General features: G+C 32.4%; 1 protein-coding gene across 3 annotated transcripts; it reads right to left on the reverse strand.

Moving 5' to 3' along the window:
• Positions 1-310: 310 nt before the first annotated feature.
• LOC132052061 (ent-copalyl diphosphate synthase 1-like) lies at positions 311-13391 on the reverse strand. Of its 3 annotated transcripts, none has more exons than XM_059443423.1 (15): positions 13188-13391; positions 12658-12738; positions 12477-12577; positions 11627-11924; positions 11270-11453; positions 10447-10661; positions 10118-10238; positions 7661-7773; positions 7130-7356; positions 6562-6677; positions 5488-5586; positions 4360-4599; positions 2213-2321; positions 1905-2075; positions 311-577 (listed from the first exon to the last, which is right to left on the reverse strand). In XM_059443423.1, exons 1-15 carry the CDS (start codon positions 13291-13293, stop codon positions 344-346), a joined length of 2415 nt encoding a protein of 804 aa, XP_059299406.1. In that variant the 5' UTR covers positions 13294-13391; the 3' UTR covers positions 311-343. The 3 variants fall into 3 exon arrangements, with proteins under 3 accessions (XP_059299406.1, XP_059299398.1, XP_059299415.1); XM_059443415.1 differs by having other exon boundaries at positions 2213-2330; XM_059443432.1 differs by lacking the exon at positions 5488-5586 and having other exon boundaries at positions 2213-2330.
• Positions 13392-19590: the final 6199 nt, after the last annotated feature.

Consider the following 19590-nt stretch of genomic DNA (forward strand, 5'->3'; position numbering starts at 1 on the left):
TTGTTTTATTTTCTAAGTTATAATTAACAAAGGCCAATAAAGGATTTGAAGTTAATGAGTTCTGAATTCTAGATCTTTTGTGTTATTGAGTTCTAAATTATTAATTTGTACATCTTAAATGAGTTTTTTTTGAGACAATTACAAGATTTGGACCAAAGCTGCTGGCTTCGGTCGAACTCGGACCTTCTACTTTACCTCCACCTCGGTTACTGGACATGTGGAGTTATATAGATGACCTAACATTGTAAAAAATATTTACTCTTTTAATTGCAGAAAGGATATACAAGATGCAACTCTTATTACGCCATCATAAAGTTGATAATACACTAGATTATATTAATGATTAAACTACACTCTGGAAGAGGACTTTCTCAATGTGGAAATTGATTGTTCTTGGATTACAGTAAGCAGCATAATAGAAACTCTTGGTAACATTAAGAAACGTTTGCTTGACATTGACATCTACATCTACATCTTCATCTGATTTGGATAGCACGAGTTCGGCTAGTTGTTGCATGTCATGTTCTATCTCCATGCATCTCGATATTTCAATCCTCTGATCCTCCGCATTCGGTACCTATATAAATATAGTATCCAATAATTACACGACAACGTACTGTAACCAAGAGATAATGTTGCAACTGCTGCTGTACTTGTAGAATTATGTCGTTCAGAATTTTCAAAAATATCGTCGGGCGCGTGCTGGATCGATCCTCCAAAAGCTATGCATTTTTAGAGGGGCCAAACGACGTAACATATCTTATAGATGTTCTAGGGGTGTTAAAATTTAATGTTTTTACTATCAAGTCATCCAAAAGTATTTACTCAATCAAATCACTTACCATTAAGTAATTATAAATAATCTCTTGATTGTACGTTAATTGATAATCTGGTAAAGATGATAATTAACTGAGCTACTCTCACAATTTTTTTTTTCTTTTTCAAAAATTGTTTTTTATTACATAGGGGGTAGGGGAAGGAGAAATGGGGAGAGCATTACAATGTGGGGATTCGAATCATCACCAACAAAGTGAAAGTTCAGGTAGTCAACCAACTGAACTACTAGATCCCTACACTCTCACAAGTTAAAAATTCACTCATAGTTAAAAAAAAAAGGAGGGAATTTCAGTAATGTACAATTTAGCACACAAAATTACATTTGCGTAGCCATATTTTTAAATTACAAACCTATGACCCAACAAATTATGGCCGCAGCTTGTATATACAACAATATACAACTTTATACACCTACTGTAAACAATATATAAATCTTGTATAAAAATGTATAATAACGTATAAGAGGTACACTTCTATAGTATTATGCAGTGTTATACAGTGTTTATACAGTGTTTAAAGTGTAACATAACGTATGTGTTTTATACACACTTTACCCTTAAAAAAACACCAACATTAGAAAGAGATTTGGAAGAAAAAAATAGCATCTTGGAGTTTGATATGGAGGGGAAGGGATGGTGGCTATCTCGGGTAATTAACTTTTTTAAAAAATGGGATGAAGGCTACAAAATGTAAGAAAAAAAACTATGGCCATTTCGGGTAAATACTTTACCCAAAATGCCGTAGAGTGTTATTTTCCCCAAAAAAAATGCTTACACTCTCCCTCTATCTCAATATGGGACAGTTTGGATGTGGAGAATAGAATTTCTCAATTTTGACTCGAATTTAAATATAAATTTTTAAACATTTAAAAATAAAATTTACAAATTTAAAAATTACCTAGGAAAGTACTATAAGTCAAAAAAATATCAATTCAAAGTATTTTAAAATTTGAAAGAAAAAAAAAACGCGTTTGACTTTCGAAATCAGAAATGTGGGATAGAGGAATATCTGACTTAAATCGTAATGCGTGATGTAAGCTTAGGTTGGCAGTATATTGGAGGTCTAACCTTTGAGTGCTGGAAGAGTCGAAGACGATGGCAAACTCTACTTGTGACATTGAGGAGCTTTTGATACATAGGATGCGACTCATCATCTGACATGCCGGCGCTGAGATTTAACGTACCAATTACGAGTTCTGCATCTCCTTTTCCCTCTTCTTCCAATAGCCACTTTTCCCACTATACAATAGTTCACAAATCACAATATTAACGATATTTAATTTTAGGTTTTTTTTGTCTGTAGTCAGAAAGTTAACCACGTTTCAATGATTCATGAACTAATAAAGGAAATATTGCAAAAAATAAGTATGACTAACAGCATGACGTAGAGGTTGATTGATGTCTCTGCCGTGAATCATCAAGGCTTCCAGTGCGATCTGGTTTAGGGTTCCGAGTAGAGTCCCGACGAGCCTTCCTGTCCTGTACCTGACATTACTAAAAAACGGTCACCTCTTTAATAGTAAATCCATCAATATTAGTCCATCTGGAACAGTATCCCAGGCTCAGATGCAAATGTAGAAAGGATTTCGGGTTCAACAATATGACGAAGTCAACACATGAAGAAGCTAAGAAAGTTCAACAACTGCTATATATACATAAAAAATAATTTTAACCTCGTACGTTCAGCGTAATTTTTCGCCGAAGGGACCCTTGCCTATTATTGGCTCCGCCCATGGATTCCTCGGTTCAACCAGGGGCGAATTCAGGATCTAAATTTTATGGATTCAATCTCTAAAGTTTCTAATATTTAACTCATTATAATTTCAAAACTATGAGTTCATATCTACTATTATTATAATTTTAGTGAATTCTTACATAATAAATTTATATTCCACAATTCTAGAGGTGGCAATTTGAGTCCATATTTAGAAAATTAGCCCATTTTACCCATATGTTAGTGAGTTGGGCCACTCATATTTCAGGTGGGTAAATATGGGCTTCAAGTCTCTCTCTAACCCATAAAAATATGGGCAAATATGGATAAAATATGGGTATCCATACAAGAACACACTAGACCCAATAACAACTCATTTTGAAAATGAGAAATTTCTTTCTTACCTCCCACCCCAACCCTTACCCCACTACCCACCCCGCCATGCCCCCCCACCCTCACACACTTTTTTAAATTTTTTTTTATATACTTTATTTTTCTTTTATAAAAAGCTTATAAAAAAGGAGAATTTTTTTTCTTACCTCCCACTCCGATCCCTACCCTCACCCCCACCATACCCCCTCCCAAAATTCAATTCCATATATTTTACCTTTATAAAAAATGGAAAAAAAATTCTTACCCCCACCCCACCCCTCCACGACCCCCACCCCACGGCACCCCTCTCCGCAACCCCCCCCCCCCCCCCCCCCAAAAAAAAATCAATTTCAAATATTTTACTTTTATAAAAGTTTTATAAAAAATGGAAAAAAAAAATTCTTACCCCCCCACCCCCTCCACGACCCCCCCCCCCCCCCAACCCAAATTTCAATTTTCATATATATATATTACTTCTATAAAATAAATTATAAATAATGGAAAAGAATTTATGGTCCCCTACCCCCGCCCCTACCTCCACACACCCCCCCCCCCCCCCCCGCCCCAAAAAAAAAAAAAATCAATTTCATATATTTTACTTTTATAAAAAAATTATAAAAATTGAAAAAAAAAATCTTACCCCCCACCCCACCCCTCACCCCAGAAATTTATATGAAAAAATTAATTTAACTTGACAAAGGAAAAAAATTATAAACATACACTTGAAATAATATTACACTTGTATAATATGGGTTAACCCATAACCAACCCAACCATTTATCACCCAACTCATATTTACCCACATAAAATATGAGCGGTTTGAAACCCAACTCATTTTTGTTCAAACCATTTTCAACCAAACCAAATCCAACCAAACCCACCCATTTGCCACCCCTATTCCACACCAAAAATACTGAGTTCATATGAACCTGGTACCAACAAGCTGCATTCGGCCCTGGGTTCAACAGAAATCATTATTCTTATCTTGAATTGTGTTTTATTAATATCATGTTCATTCTGAACCCATTTATTTTAATTAGTGAATTCGCCTCTTCTAAGACACACAAGAATCTTGCATTGTTAGGAGTTACCTCGTTTGTTTCAACTTATGCGTCTTACTTTTGTTTTAATCTGTTTTTTTAAAAATGTCTCTTTTTATATTTAATAAGTAATTTTTAACATTTCACCTGACATATTTAAGATCACAAGATTATTCAAAAGACATTTTAGTGCATTACACATGTACATCTTTAGTTTAAAACCACAAAATTCAAAAATCTCTCATACTTTCTTAAACTCCGCGCGTAGTTAAACTTGTAAGACACATATAATGAAACGGATGAAGTATTGAATAAAAAATGGAGAATGCATGCATGAACTGATCTATAGCTTTTTGTATTTGTGGTAGGAGTTAGGCATTGTAGCAGTGAATTTTACCTAGCATAAGAATTCAGGCAGTGTAAGCTGCTGCGGCTGTGCGCAAGTTCGTGAAGAAAAGCAGTCTTGTGTTCCTCAAAGTGGCATTTAATTGTCTCCATAATAGCAGCAGTTTTGGCCCAAATCAGCCGCTCTCTGTATCTTTCTGGTTCAAATACACTCCCCGCCGCCAAATAGTACGTCACCAATAAGCTTTTTTCGCTCAATCCAAACTCCCCTAATCCACATTCTTTGTACCACCTGCGTGCAATCATGTAAGGATTAATCCGGTATCTTAAGTTCCTCCGGTTCATCGTGTTGAGAATATCTAATTAAGTAAATGAAAGTGTGCTTTCTTTAACAGCTATACATCACCAGGTGCACCAGGTGCTTTCTTTAACAGCTATACACCATTAGGACATCAAATCTTGATTTGAAAAAAAAAAATGATCACACACTTCAACATGATATCCGAGCAGGCGGAAGTCCTATATATGATTAATATTGAATCTCACCGCAACGCATTATCAAAGATTACTTTCACGTGCTTGGCCCATGAAAAAAGAATCAGGCCCGCACATGAGGGGACATGTTGACAATATAATTAAGTACATAAAAGTATGCGCTCTCTAACAACTTAAGTTTTTTGATCAATGGTCACACACTTCAACAATCTGAACCCGTTACTTTCTGTTCGAACTATGTATACTTCATGAGAGTTTGGAAACTCTCATGATAATCACCCACACTTGAAACATATATTAATGCCTGAAAGTTGGATATGATGATCCTTACATAAGAATATATTCTCGATTAAGCAGATTCAATTTAGGAGATCATCGATAGGCTAATAAAAAAAGACAATTAGGGAGCATATATGCCAAAAAGTCGATAAATATATCATAATCATTCTGAACCTGTTGATTTTAAATCCTAGATTTGCCTCTGGTTAGATCAGGAGGATCTAGCTAGCTAGTGCCCGGTTCATTTTGTCCTAATTCATGAAATTGTATGCATCTTGTTAATTATTATTATTGTTTGTTTGATTAATTAATCTCCATATTGAAGGTGCATGATCACTCAATATAAGTACTAATTAATCTCCATATTGAAGGTGCATGATCACTCAATATAAGTACTAAGACTTACTGGAGAATGCTTCTCCACTCAAGCTGATGCAGTGCTTGGCAATTGTTGTAATCCAATTTTGCCAGCTCCAGATATGTGTTATTATTGACTAATGGCATCCTGAAAAGTGAATAAGTACGAATACCAAATGGCTATTAATAAAGTGCGCTGATTAGGACATTTCACGAGTTCATTGGCAGGCCAAAATTGAGTTATGATGAAGATGATTAGGACATTTCAGGAGTTTATTGGCAGGCCAAAATTCATTTATGATTAAGATGTTTACACACTGACTTGACCTTTCAACCAAAAATGCACATCACATAATTCACATTCATTACCCATGTTGACAACATCGCCGAACAATCCGTCGTAGGTTGGTTTCCATGAAAAAGACGAAAAGTGTCTAGAGCTTATTACTTGTCCTTATCTTTGTCGACAATAATATACTTAAAAAGTTTTCTGACAGCTTTCTACTGTATTTGTAGGCGCTTTATTGTAGTGCTCTCTTCGTTTTATTTCATATATAGGATGTTTGTTGGATACAAAATATTAATAATATTCTTTATATGTACAAAAAGAATCTTTTGTAATTTATAGTCATAGACACGTTATGATATTTTTATTCCCTATAAAAATATTCATTAAAAATAAACAACAGATTAAAAAAAAATATATAAATTATAAAAAGGTGTCAATCTTTTTTATATCAAAAAAAAAAAAAAAACTAAAAGATAACTGCCATATATATATAATGGACAATGAAAGTAGATAAACTTTTAGTTAAACAATTTTACTTTTCCGAAAAAGAAAAAAATTGGTGTGGAAAATATCATAAGTATATATCTTGACATTTTTAACTTAATGGAGTAAAGAAAATGAGGAAAAAAAGATGACAACTAGCGACATGCAAAGCTTACCAGGATATGTTTAGAATACGATTCCAATAGTTTTGATATGATAACCTTTTAATCTGTACGAGATATTTTCGACATGTACTAGTATATACATCCTATCCTAAAAGGTAAGAAGGAAAAAGAAAGAAGGGGCTAATTTATTTTAATTGAGAAAAACTAATTGTCAAAATTAAATTACCTGTATAAGGTTTTGCCAATCCACACATCGTCTTCACCACCATATTGTTCCAAGAAGAACCTTGTTTCTAGCCGGGGCAAATTGGCATACCACGGTATGTCTAATGCATATCCTACCTGGTATACAATAGAAATATCACATTACCCAGCAAAAAAAAAAAATTTAAAAATGTGGGAGGATGAAAGAAATCCTCTAGATAAAGTAGGGATTCTTTTTCCTCCAACCCAAGCCCACAACATAGTAGGACTATATTAGTGTTTTTATTTACCTTTCACGTGATTCAAACATTCAACTTATCGGGCTGGTGGCGAAGGTACTCATACATTAGAGCAAGTGTCACTCGTCATACATTCGGATTAGCTTTTGGGAAAATGTTTTTGTAGCAAGGTAGCTATACTTTTTGTGAAATCTATTTACATTTTGATTTCTTTTAATAATTAAGTTTCATAAAAGAATTGGTTTGATTTCTGAAATTGATAATCTAATTTGTTCAATTCCATGCAAATTTAGTTGGTTTTTTATAAATAAAATTTCTAAACTAATTAATGGCCTCCAATATTAGTTTTACCTCTCCAGGGAGATCTTTGGTGATGATCCATTTGTCTAGAATTTGATTTTGCGCTCGTTTTTCTTGCAAGAAATTGAAGGAAAAATTCTTGGCATCATCAAGTATCTTCTCTCCAGGAAATATCAATTGGGAAGCCCTAAACAAATTATACATTCCTGAAACTGCCTGGTTCGATTGTCCCACGAAGCATAAAAATTCACCCTTGCTCTCAAAGTTTTTGAATACGTCTATTGGAAACAAGAGAGAGACAAGTAATTTGTCAATTATTATAGAGTTAAAGTTTTATAAACAGATAGTATACATACTTTTTATACGATCAAGTAAAATTGATCTAGCATAACAGGTACTGGTTGATAGAAAATTTGAAAAGTAAAGTAAGAATTTATCTAACTATTTAAATTACATACGTTGACAAAGTAACTTTATTTAGAGAATCATGTACGTAACTTAAATTCATTACTAAGACAATGGACAAATGATTCAATTGTATGAAAAGAACGAAACATAGACAGGTCTTAGTGAAGGACTAACCAGCAGAAACCACGTAGCCATGCAACCTTAAAAGTCTAAAAGCCATGGCCGTGTCGTCAATGTCTTGAATTCTGGAATTCCTAGCCCAGCAGATTCCTTCATTTGTCCAATATCTGAAATATACCTGTATTAATTACGATAGTAGTCCTGTACTGCTCCCTTCTGTCCATTTTACTGTTCATGGTTAAAAAACTAATTGATTCAAGATGCTTATTATTATTTTAAAGAATTAAGGTATAATTAATTATTGATTTTCCACCTTAGGCTTTCCCAAATAAATATAGAGAGAAATTAATGTGGCGAAAGAAAAATTAGTATTAAATGAGATCAAAGAATAAATAAGGGTAATTTAGTCAAATTATTCTTAATTACTCTTTCCGTCTCATATTAGTTGATGTTTAGTTCTATCTTCGAAGCTAAATTAGATTAGATTAATTTAATATATTGAAATTGTAATTTAGATATTTAAATGAGAAAATAGTCAAATATATTCCTCTATTTTGTTTTATTAGCTAACTTTACCTTCGTTAATGATAATGGATAAATATACCCTGCTGTCTACAAATTTAACACTTATACCCCTATTTGAATGGAAACCCTAAAAATACTCTTAAATTACCCGATTTCAAAAACATATCCAATTCCCTGACCTGCGCCGACCCACAACTATTAAACACAGCCCCCACAACTATCGCCGGTCCCCATTTCCGACCACCAAAAAAAAAAAAAAAAATTAAGAACATTGCAAGGTAAAACAGAGTAATGCCTTTGATCTTCAACCAGTAAAAAGGTTTTTCTCATCATCAATAAAACTAGAACAATTTTCTGTTTGATAATCCAAGTCCAACTGAACAAAAGGAAATAAATCACCATATGTCTGAACTAAGCTTATAAAAACACAACAGAGTTGCTTCTTCCTCCAACTCTGTTTTGCACCATATTGTTGAGGAACATCACCAGTACAATAAAGAGACTTATTAACGTCCATAGCACAATCAACCATATTTTAATAGTTCAATTATCTTAGCTTTGAGTATACCTTTATCTAGGGACGGATATAAATGCAAAGATTGCAATTGAAGCCGATTATATAAAGGCAGAGATTTCACATGCATCGTCTCAAAGATGGGCAAAGCAAAGATTTCAAATATCCATTTGTTTGACTCCATTTAACTGATACTACAGATTAGCTACTGTCCTCGTAAAGTGATTGTGATTTAATGCTAACAACTGGAAATAATAAAAACAAATTTTGACTGAATAGGCTTTTATATCAAGCGTGTTAATTACCCAGCAAAGGAATTCTGAAATGTGCAATGCATCTATCGGAGAAATGAGTAACCTTATGCTCTGCCCAACACTCATTTTAGATGTTCTCTTTATTTCCTCGGACAGAAGAGCAGAGAGGTTCCGAAACCGGCACGGAGAAGCCTGCTCCGGCGTCCGGCGACGGAGCTGGAGCTAAACCGAACCCTGTGCTGATGTGGCGATGGCGAGGACACTCCGACCCCATTCTTTTGAGGTCGGACGGAAATGGGGACCGGCGATAGTTGACTTGTGGCCTGTGGGGGCTGAGTTTAATAGCTGTGGGTCGGGGCGGGTCAGGAAATTGATTTTTTTTTTTTTTGTTTTGAAATCTGGTAATTTAAGAGGATTTGGGGTTTTTCATTCAAATAAGAGTATAAGTGTTAAGTTTGTAGACGGCAGGGTATATTTATCCACTAGCATTAACGGATCGTAAAGTTAGCTAATATAACAAAGTAGAGGGGGGTATATTTGACCCTTCTCCCTATTTAAAAACTATATGAAAAATATTATAAGTTGCAATTTTTCTCATATCAATATGATGAAAAAATATATCTCAAAATATTGGTCAAAATTCATATAATAATTTGGCTCTCATAAAATGAAACATGACAATATTTTGGGGACGAATGGGGTAATGTTTTTTAGGAGACATGCAAAAGGCAAACAAACAACTCATATTATTTGGTGTTTTTGCTTTTGGTATGCCCTTTAAGAAATGACTTAGTACTCCTGAGAAAGATTTTGACTAACTTATTCTTAATTAAATTTGTATCTTTGTAAGTTGATACGTATAAAGAACATAAGAATTTGAGGTTGTAAGCAATATGTCATAAAATTATGTGCATATCAAATGTCTTTAAAGAAATACTAAGAACCTATTTAATATACTCATATATATATATATAGAGAGAGAATGTAATTGACAATTAGAACTTCATTGGAATATGTAAATAATGGTAGCTAGGTTTAAAATAAAATAAAATAAATATCTTCTTAATTGAGTATATAAAACACTAATTATTTCGAATCAAAAAGTAAAGATAAAAATATCAAATAATATAAACCAGGGAGTATAATATCAAATAATATAAACCAGGGAGTATAGTCCTTAGATTTCTCAAACGTACTTGTAGTAGTACTATGTCGTACCTATTGACGTACTCAATACATTCCTTAATTTCTGCCTCAAAATATCGAGAGATTCCAAGTCTTTGCAATCGGTCAACGATCCAAATGTGCTCAAATAAGTCCACCGGATATACATTAGGAACTAAAAAGTTAGCAAAAAACAAGGAAACAAATATCCGAATTAGCACTTGAGAAAAAATATAGGAAAAAAAAAAGAGAAATGTACTAAAAGAGGACGAATCTAGAAATTAAATTAAATATGTTAGAACGAATGTGAGCTATTATATATCTATATTAGTAAAAAAAAATTCCAGTTGAATCTGTTGTTATTATTAATATATATGACGTACCTCCGCCATTAAATTTGTGAACAATGTTGGTGAGATAATTGAGACAACTATGATGTTGAGTTTGCATAAGTGCAAAGGCAGTGGAGGATGGAGAAAAGAGGAAAGACCCATCAGCGCACTGCAAGTGAAGTAGTTTTTGCCACTCCAAATCTGGCATCCCTTCCAAACTGTGTAGTAATGTTGTCGGCACCTTGTGCATTATGTCTTTGGGTATCCTATTGCACCCACATAATCATGGAAGGTTAAAAAGGACTTCCACTTTCTTACATCACCTAATAAAGCAATATATTTGAAATAAAATAGAGGAGCTAGATCTCTCCCCACATTGTATATAATCTGGGACTGCTATAATTGAGTTTAAGAGAAACAAAATAATTGATTGTTCATTTAGAGCGATCTTAAGAAAAGAATTTAAAATAAGTATGAATTTAATGATGTAATTAATAGTGACTTTCAGAAATTGGCGAAATACTTAGACACTTAAGACATTATGCCATATTTTTCTTAACCATATAAGTTCACAATCACTCTTTTTGAACCGGAGGGAGTAATTTTTTTCTGACAAAGGAAAAAGGGAAAATCAAGAAAAAGAGTGACGTCGGAAAAAAATCACAATATTTGTACAAAATCAATAAATGCAAAATATACTTTAGTTATTTGAACTTTATCGCTAATTAACTACTGTAATTAAATGGTACAAATTCTTACTTATCATTAATTAACTACTGTACATAAGTGGTACGAATTCTTACGTTAATTTATTATTCTAATGTTTGATCCTTTTTGGTTTGGTGACATTAATTAATAAGTTAAAAGTGACTACCTTGTGAGTTTCAGATTTCTTCTAGAATATATCTCTCTCAAGACAGGAGAATCATCCGGAATATTAACGCCTATCTTTCTTCCAATGTCAATTAGTGAAGGGAATGCCACTTCAAATCCAATTGGCATATGCTCAGCATTTTCATCTCCAATCTTGCTTAAATTCTCTCTAATGAATGACATTCCTATCCCAAGAAAAAAAAAAAAGAAAAAAAAAAAAGAAAAGCCAAAAGAGAATACATGATTACCTCCACATGATATAGCTAGAGAGATTGAATAATGGAGTATAATATAATAATGAATGTTACTTATTGATACTAGCATAAACTAGTATGTACTGATTACGTAACATGATTACCTAGTTCTCTTTTGTCGTGATGCACATTCCAAGATTTCAAGGCAATAACACAAGCCAATGTGTTGATGATACGATCGTGAGCCAAAAATATGGATTTGTCACCCCACGAACCATCAGCAAGTTGATTGTTGGCAATCCATTCAAGACTTGAAGGGAATTGAGGACTGTTATTAATGTCTTTCACAAGTGCAACCCAAGCTGTGTCATAAGCTGATACACTTATTTCTCCATCTTCCATGGATTGAAGCATTAACCGGACGGCATGAATATGTTCCTTTATCTTATTTGATGTGTACACCTTTTACGTAACATAATTTTCCATTAAAAATCAACCACCACAACAACAACCCAAAAAAAAAAAAAATTAAAAAAAAATCAAGTATATGTCTAAAGGAATGCATTAACTCATAGACCCTGACACTCCAAAGAATTTTTACGTTATCAGTGTAGTATAACATGTCGTAGCATGTAACTTGGAAATTATTTTTCCTATTATTGATTTCACTTTTATATGCAGTTATCTTTTAGCTGACCTGATAGCTAGTTTAAATATCTTTTACACTGTTCAGAACTAGGTAAAGTGAGATTCAAAACTTCAAATTTCCTTTGTCGAAAAATTAAATAGCGCAAATAGGACAAAAAAGCAATTTATTTATATTACTATATAAACAGTTGAATTTTCCTTGATATAATGGATTATACTATTGTAGCGGTAAAGGGTTCAAAAGTTATTTTACGTCATGAGACAAATCCTATCTAGCATATTTTAATACTTCATCTTTTTAAATTTTCTTATATAAATTTTTGGTTAAGCTGAATTAACGGGAATATTTTCTTTTTCCCAAACCACCTCGTGTGTTTCTTCTTCTTCTTCTTCTTCTGTGTCTTCTTCCTCCACGTTGTCGTCCCACTTAATAACTGGCAAACCATTTCTCAACACCTCTTTGTATTCTGCGTTTTCGTAACAAATCAATATTGTCATTATTTTTGTCAAAAATATTACATTAAAAAAAAAAGGATCTTGTCGGTACCTTTTGTACGAGGTCTTGAAACCGCATTGCACTGCAGATTGGAACTGAAACTTACTGCTTTTTCTGTACAACACCCCTGGCCTGTAAGTTGATTTGCACTTCAGACTTTCAATATTCCGTAATATATACTCTCACTAAGAAGCAGAGAAAGAATTTGAAGTTTATGAATTTGAGATTTTAATTCTTTTAAGTTATACTCTCTAAATTAATAATTTTTACATATTCAATAAATTTCTTAAGATAAATTTATGATTAGGACCAAAGCTAATGAGTTCAGCTGGTTCAACTGAATCAGTAAGCTATGCTCTAAATCCGCCCCTGAATGAGTACTTCTAGTACGTAGTATTGAATGAAAAAGAATAATGGAGTATACAATTAAAAGAAGTTGAAAAGTTCAATCCCCCTCAGAAAACTAATACTGTACCAGTTGAGGTAACTTGACTATGGAATCAACCTACGTAGTAACTTGAGGAACTACAAGAAAAATGATATTAAGAAAAAAGAGGAAAGAGTAGTAAAGTAGAGCTCACATTTAAGGAAATTATGAGGTTTAGTTGCAGAAGAATTCGACGCGTAACGGCGGGCGGTGAGGGATAATCTGAGAAAACCGGTCGGGGTTAAATATTGACAAGACATGTTTATTCCAATGTTTTTCTCACTCCTTTTCCTTTTTGCTCTTGGAAATTGAAACAAAAAGATAAAGAAAAGAAGCGTTTTGGTGGCTTATATGTAGATGTTATGTTATGAGAATGAAAATGAAGAGGAGGGGAAAGTAGTGGTTAAATAATGAGAGAGTGAGGTGAAGCAGACAGAAATTATTTCCCAAGAGATTCTTTGCCTATGGTACTTGGGATCATCCAAATTCATGAGAAGGAGGGCACTATTGTCCTTTTCTCATTTTTATTGTTTAATTATACATGCTTATTCTCTTCTACGTAGTACGAGTCACTTTATTCCTCATTATATTTATTATTTATTCCCTCCGTCTCAATTTATGTGATGGTGTCTGATTGTTTACGGAGCTTAATTAAGAAATAAGACAGGCTTTTGAAATTTATCTATACTATATTAAAAGCATGAAGGATCTTAGAAATGTTGATTGAACTTTTTGCCCTTCATTAAAAGACTCTACAATAGACAAAATAGTCATTTACTATTTTTTTAAAATAATAAATAAGTATAATTTTATACAAAAAAATATATAGGAAATATCATTCAAGTAATTAATAACAAGAGTATTTTACCTTAATTAGATAGGTAGTAGAACTCAAATATGGTAGTTTAAAGAATATCAACTTTTCAAATCTAGGATGCCTTATTAATCTTTGGAAAACCTTTTTCTCCAACAACCAAAACGTGCTCCTCTTAATAAAGGATTCTTTATTATTTATTTTTTGTTTAGGATTTTTTTACTTCCGTTTGTTGCTTTTCTTTGTTTAGGTTTAGACTCAACTTAGGTTTTTCAAAGCCTTCTCTTCTTCAACGAGTACTATAGATATTTTATTTTCACTTGAACTCTTGAAGTTCCGTATGATGTGTTATATGTCCACGTTGGTTTCAAGATTTTCCTTGTTTTTTAACCTTGACTTTATAGTTTAATGATTATAATTTTTGTTACTTATTTTAGTTCTTATTTTCCTTTCGGTTGAAACTGAGGGAATATTGCCTATGATTGTTTTTTACTTCCGCCAAGTTACTATATATTTTCCTTTCATGCATCTTTTACTTTCTGTATCTGCCATAATGTTGTACTATATGCGTGTAATTTCCTTTTATCATACTTCATGTGTTTGAATCGCTGCAACTAGATTTTTAATTTTTGTCTTAATCGCTAATTCCTCAGTTTATTAAAGTAGATAGAATAATTTTATTTTTCTTTCGTGGAAATTTTATTTGGATCACCACTATGAAACTTAATATTTCTAATCTATTCTTCATATATGTTTTTGCGGAATTGATAGGTCAGAAACTATCGTGGATAGCAGGAAGAATTATAGTGTAGTAAGTTTTTTTAACCGGTCTAATCTTTCATGTATCTTTTACTTTCTATATCTGCCACAATGTTGTACTATATATTTGCGACAATCGATAGGAGATTTTATGTTACTTTGGTGTTGAAGCCTATATTTATGGTCTATCACTGATTCAGCTAAAATAACATACAAAGAAAAAGCAACCACAAATTCTAAGAAATAAGACAAAAACCATGAGGTATGCGAAATTGAAAGTTTCAACATTTGCCGATATTTGTCAAGCAAATAATTCGTTTGGGGTGAAATTTTTATTTTTTGGGTTTTCAAAGATACATACATATGAGGTGAAATAGTAAAAGTGGAAAGGAAGATGGAAATAAAAATCATACTAAAGACAATAAAAGAGAAGTAGGTGAAATCCTAGAGGACAAAGAAGTTAAAATATAATTTAAAAAATTATTTACTGATGAAAGAATTACAAGGACATATTTTTAGGAACTATGTCAATTCATCTATGGTTTTTGCACCCCGATGATGTGGTAGGATCAGTTGCTAGCAATTTGTCATGTTTAAGTTATGTTGCATCTCCACACATCAATTTTCGGTGGTGAAAATAATTACCTTTGTGATAGCTGATCCGTTAGTTGATTAGTAAAATTTCAGTAATAATTTAATGATTTCTCTAATATTTTGAAGCAATTATTTAATTATTTTCCTAATATTTAGAAATCGTTACATAATTATTTTTCTAATAGTTAGGACTTGATTTTTTCAATTTCTTTCCATTCTAGGGTTCTTGTACTTTGCTTAAAGTTAAGTTAGCAAGTTTATACATCATAAAATACACGTGCGAATAATAATGCAGCAATTACAATAAACTTGCACTTAATTAGTTACAAAACATAAAATGCATTTTGCTAGGAATTACAATAAGTTGAAATTAGCTTCTTCATCTATATTTTCACTCAATACAAGTATTAGAAAATTACTTTTGAATTAGGACATACGGTATGATTACTGCTACATAATTAAACAACAGAAGGCATTTAAATGATTTCTTTATAAAAATATATTAAATTATTTCCTTTGATGTTGCAAATAAATAATTAAAATTTTGAATTAACTAATAAGCAAAAGAGTTCAATTTATTCTTTTTTCAAGTTTCTCATATTAGTAAATTTATTTTTAAAATTGACAAAACTCTTGAATATATAAATTTGTTCAATAAGAAAAATATTAGCGGTGAAAGATATAAGAAATAAAGCAAAATCAATTATAATATAATGTAAATTTCAAATTGGCAAATTACAAATTTAAAGTAACAAGGATGAAATAGTAGAAGTTAAAATATATTCTAAATGAATTGCCATTTATTTTATTTTGTTACACTTATTCTAACAAATAAAAACTCTCAATATTTCACCACAGAATATCGGCGAAAATTTAAACAATAAAATTCGTTATTAACCTATTTAGTGAGGAAAAAAAATCTCTTAGCTACAATCAATTTTGTGACGGGTTAATCATGAAGTTTGTAATTAAATTCAATTTTTTCTATAATATTTATTGTCAAATAAGGTACACGCTTTGGTCATGCGCAAAGCGCGTACACTAACCTAGTTGTCTAAAATAAGCAGAGATATTTGTGTGGTTATAATCATCTCATTAAGGGTAAAATAACAATATAAATGTTTAAATTATTATTTATTAAATATAGAAATGTGTTATTATTTAATTAATTAATAAAGAAAAAATTTCACGTACATTAGGACGGAGAAAGTACTAATTAGATAAATTATTCTATATATTCATCCCTTGTTCTACTTCTTAATTGTTTAGGAAGAAACAGTGCTGCTGCTTTGCATGCATTAGTCATTTGTAGGGGAGATTCGGGCAACTGGTTCTTTGTCCAATTGTGGCCGATAAGTAAATTAGTACAATATGCTTTTAATGGAGGGTAAACTACGTATATATACATGTTAAGGAGAAATATTTACGAAACGTAACGATAGTTTTCCTTATTTACAAAACATAACGATATATTACAAAACATGACGGATTTTCATATATTTTTCGTTTTTTTATTTTTTTCCCAGAAAATATATATAATTTTTATAAAAAAAATATATTTTTTTAAAAAAATATTTTTATTTTTTAAAAAAATAATTTTTATATATATTTTTTTAAATATTAATTTTTTTTTTTTTTTGCTCAATGGCTTAAAAAATTACCTCATATTTCGTGTATGAAAATTTTGTATGAAATGTGTATGTGTGAGCAAAATTTTTAATATAATTTTCATATACAAAATTTTGAGCAAAAACTTTAAGCCTTGAATATTGTATGAAAATTGTTACAATGTTGTTGTAGTTGTATTAATTTTCCAGAAACCTAATATGAAATTTATATACAAACAATGTGAATGAAATTCTAAGTCTTGAGGAAGATATACACATTTCATACAATTCTCATGCATAAAATTTTAAGCATAATATTTAAGCCTTGATCAAGACATACACCTTTCATACGTTCTTCATACATAAAATTTGAGCGAACTTTTTAAGCCTTGAGCAAGATATACACATTTCATACACAAAAATTTGAGCGATTATTTTAAGTCTTGAATGTTGTATCAAAGTTATATACAATGTTGTTGTAGTTGTATTAATTTTACAGAAATCTAACATGAACTTTATACATGAAAATGTGAGCGAAATTTTAAGACATGAGCAAGATACAAATTTCATATTGTTTTCATACACACAATTTTGAGCGAATTTTTTAAGCCTTGAACGAGATATACACATTTCATACATTTTTCATACACTAAATTTTGAGCAAACTTTTTAAGTCTTGAGCGAGATATACACATTTCATACAACTTTCATACATAAGTTTTTGAGCAAAAAAAAAAAAAATTTAATTTTTTAAAAAAAAAATTTTTAAAAAAAAAAAAAAAAATTTAAAAAATGATTTTTAAAAAATAAAAAATAATTTAAATTTTTTTTTTTTTAAATATAAAGCATGTTTTGTATAGGATTTGTAATGTTATGTTTTGTAAATATAAAACTATCGTCACGTTTCGTAAATATTTCTCCTTAAGGTGTATATATATGTCAAAGACCCTTTAATGGACATCCCAATGTTTTCACGATGCCAACAACTTAATTAATTAGGGGAAAATATACAATTTGCCCCTTAAACTTGTCACGAAAATTCATTTACACACTTAAATTTTTCGCTTTACCTCCCTATTCTTTTGTATGGTGTAACTATTTCCTCCTTATTCGATCAAAACCACTCATGAGTTGAAAGGTAAGTACACTAGCTCCATGAAGCGAGAAAGAAAATCTCAAAAAAAAAAATCACAAAATTTCTTATTTCCATCTTCTTCTTTAATTCATCCTGCGCTCCCTGTCTTAGAAAACTGCAATTGGTATTGAATTCCCTCCTACTCTTATAGCTGTTCTCGTAACCGGCGTGACAGTATCCGTTGGTGCCGTTGTTTGCGTACCCGTTGTTCGAGAATCTATAGAATCAGCTGTTAGCAAGAATGGAATCAAATGCCACAGAATACGCTCTTTATACAGCAGCCCCCTCTCCTTACAGTCAAGTGGCTTTCAGCCCCTTCTCCTTATAGTCAAGTGGCTTTCAGCCCCCTTGACTCGGCAACAAGAGTCGGTTATGGAATAGCCTTTTAGTCGGCTTTCTCGTTCTTAAGGACTTTCTGGCCTGTAGGCTTTATAGTCCCCTTGGGCATGCTCTTTGTACAAGCAAAGAGCTAGTGAGGGCCAGAATGGAATGCCGTATGTAGTGTTGAATCCAATCTCAAGCTCTTCGAACAAGCGAGGCATGAGTGACCACAAGCTCCGCTTAAGCGCTCGACATGCAGTTTGCTTCAAACTTTTCGAATGTGGCTTCAACAGCGGCGCCACAAGCAACAACTAACCATGCAAATCAAATGACGAGGAGCAACAAGAAGAAGGAAATGATATATAGGTCTAACCACCTCAACTCCCTGTTTCTGGCATGTTATAGTTATTAAAGTCTCTCGATGGCGGGGGTGGGAGATTACCGGTAAGCTAGATGCTTCGTGAACCATATTCAACTTTAAGGCATTTCGTTGCATTTTAATCACCCTCGTGAAGAGGCGTACTCCGATACCATTGATGTCCAATAACTTCTTGAGTAATGGCTGGATCTACTACTACCACGAAAAGGGCGCTTGCTAGAGTAGCTGAACGAGATGTGGGTTCAATTCCCGCTATGCCTCATCCTAGTAGGTGTCTGCACCATTGGGCTAGCTAAACTTGCTCTTATTTAGTGTGCGTCTGCTCCTTCAGGCTCACTTAGCAGAAAGCTAACTCTCTTCTCCTGCTTTAGCTTGAGCCCACCCGGACGGAAACAATCTTTCCCCCATAACTATATGGTACAGGTGCATTTAACGATGTATCATCACTATCATAATCAATTGTGATTTTCTCAATCTTCTGACATAATGACGCTCTGTTTTCCAAAAGAAAATGTCTTCCACAAAAAAAGTCATAGAAAGAAGACTAATCTCTCAAACTCAATACTAAGCTCACTACTAGAAATTCTGGCTATGGTAACGGTTCGGTTTCCGTCGCGGTAGATTGTTTTTCCTTTGCTATAGTGATACTGCAACGGTTTTGGAGATTGTTACAACAGATTGCGTTGCAATAGGTTTATTGCGACGGTTAGTTGTGACAGTTCAAAAAATCGTTGCAATAGATTAACCTATCGCAACGGTTTATCCTTCAAGATTATTGCAACAGTTATGTCCTTATTACAACGGCTACGAACTATTGCGATATAGCTTTTTGCATCGGTTATTTAACTCTATTGCAACACTTATTTATACGTACTTTGCTTCCTTTAGCAACGTTGTTATAGAGCTAATGCAATGTTTTTAATATGCAACAATTACTTTTAGGACTAT

The sequence above is a fragment of the Lycium ferocissimum genome, chromosome 1 (genome assembly GCF_029784015.1).
Source record: "Lycium ferocissimum isolate CSIRO_LF1 chromosome 1, AGI_CSIRO_Lferr_CH_V1, whole genome shotgun sequence".
NCBI classification, from domain to species: Eukaryota; Viridiplantae; Streptophyta; class Magnoliopsida; order Solanales; family Solanaceae; genus Lycium; species Lycium ferocissimum.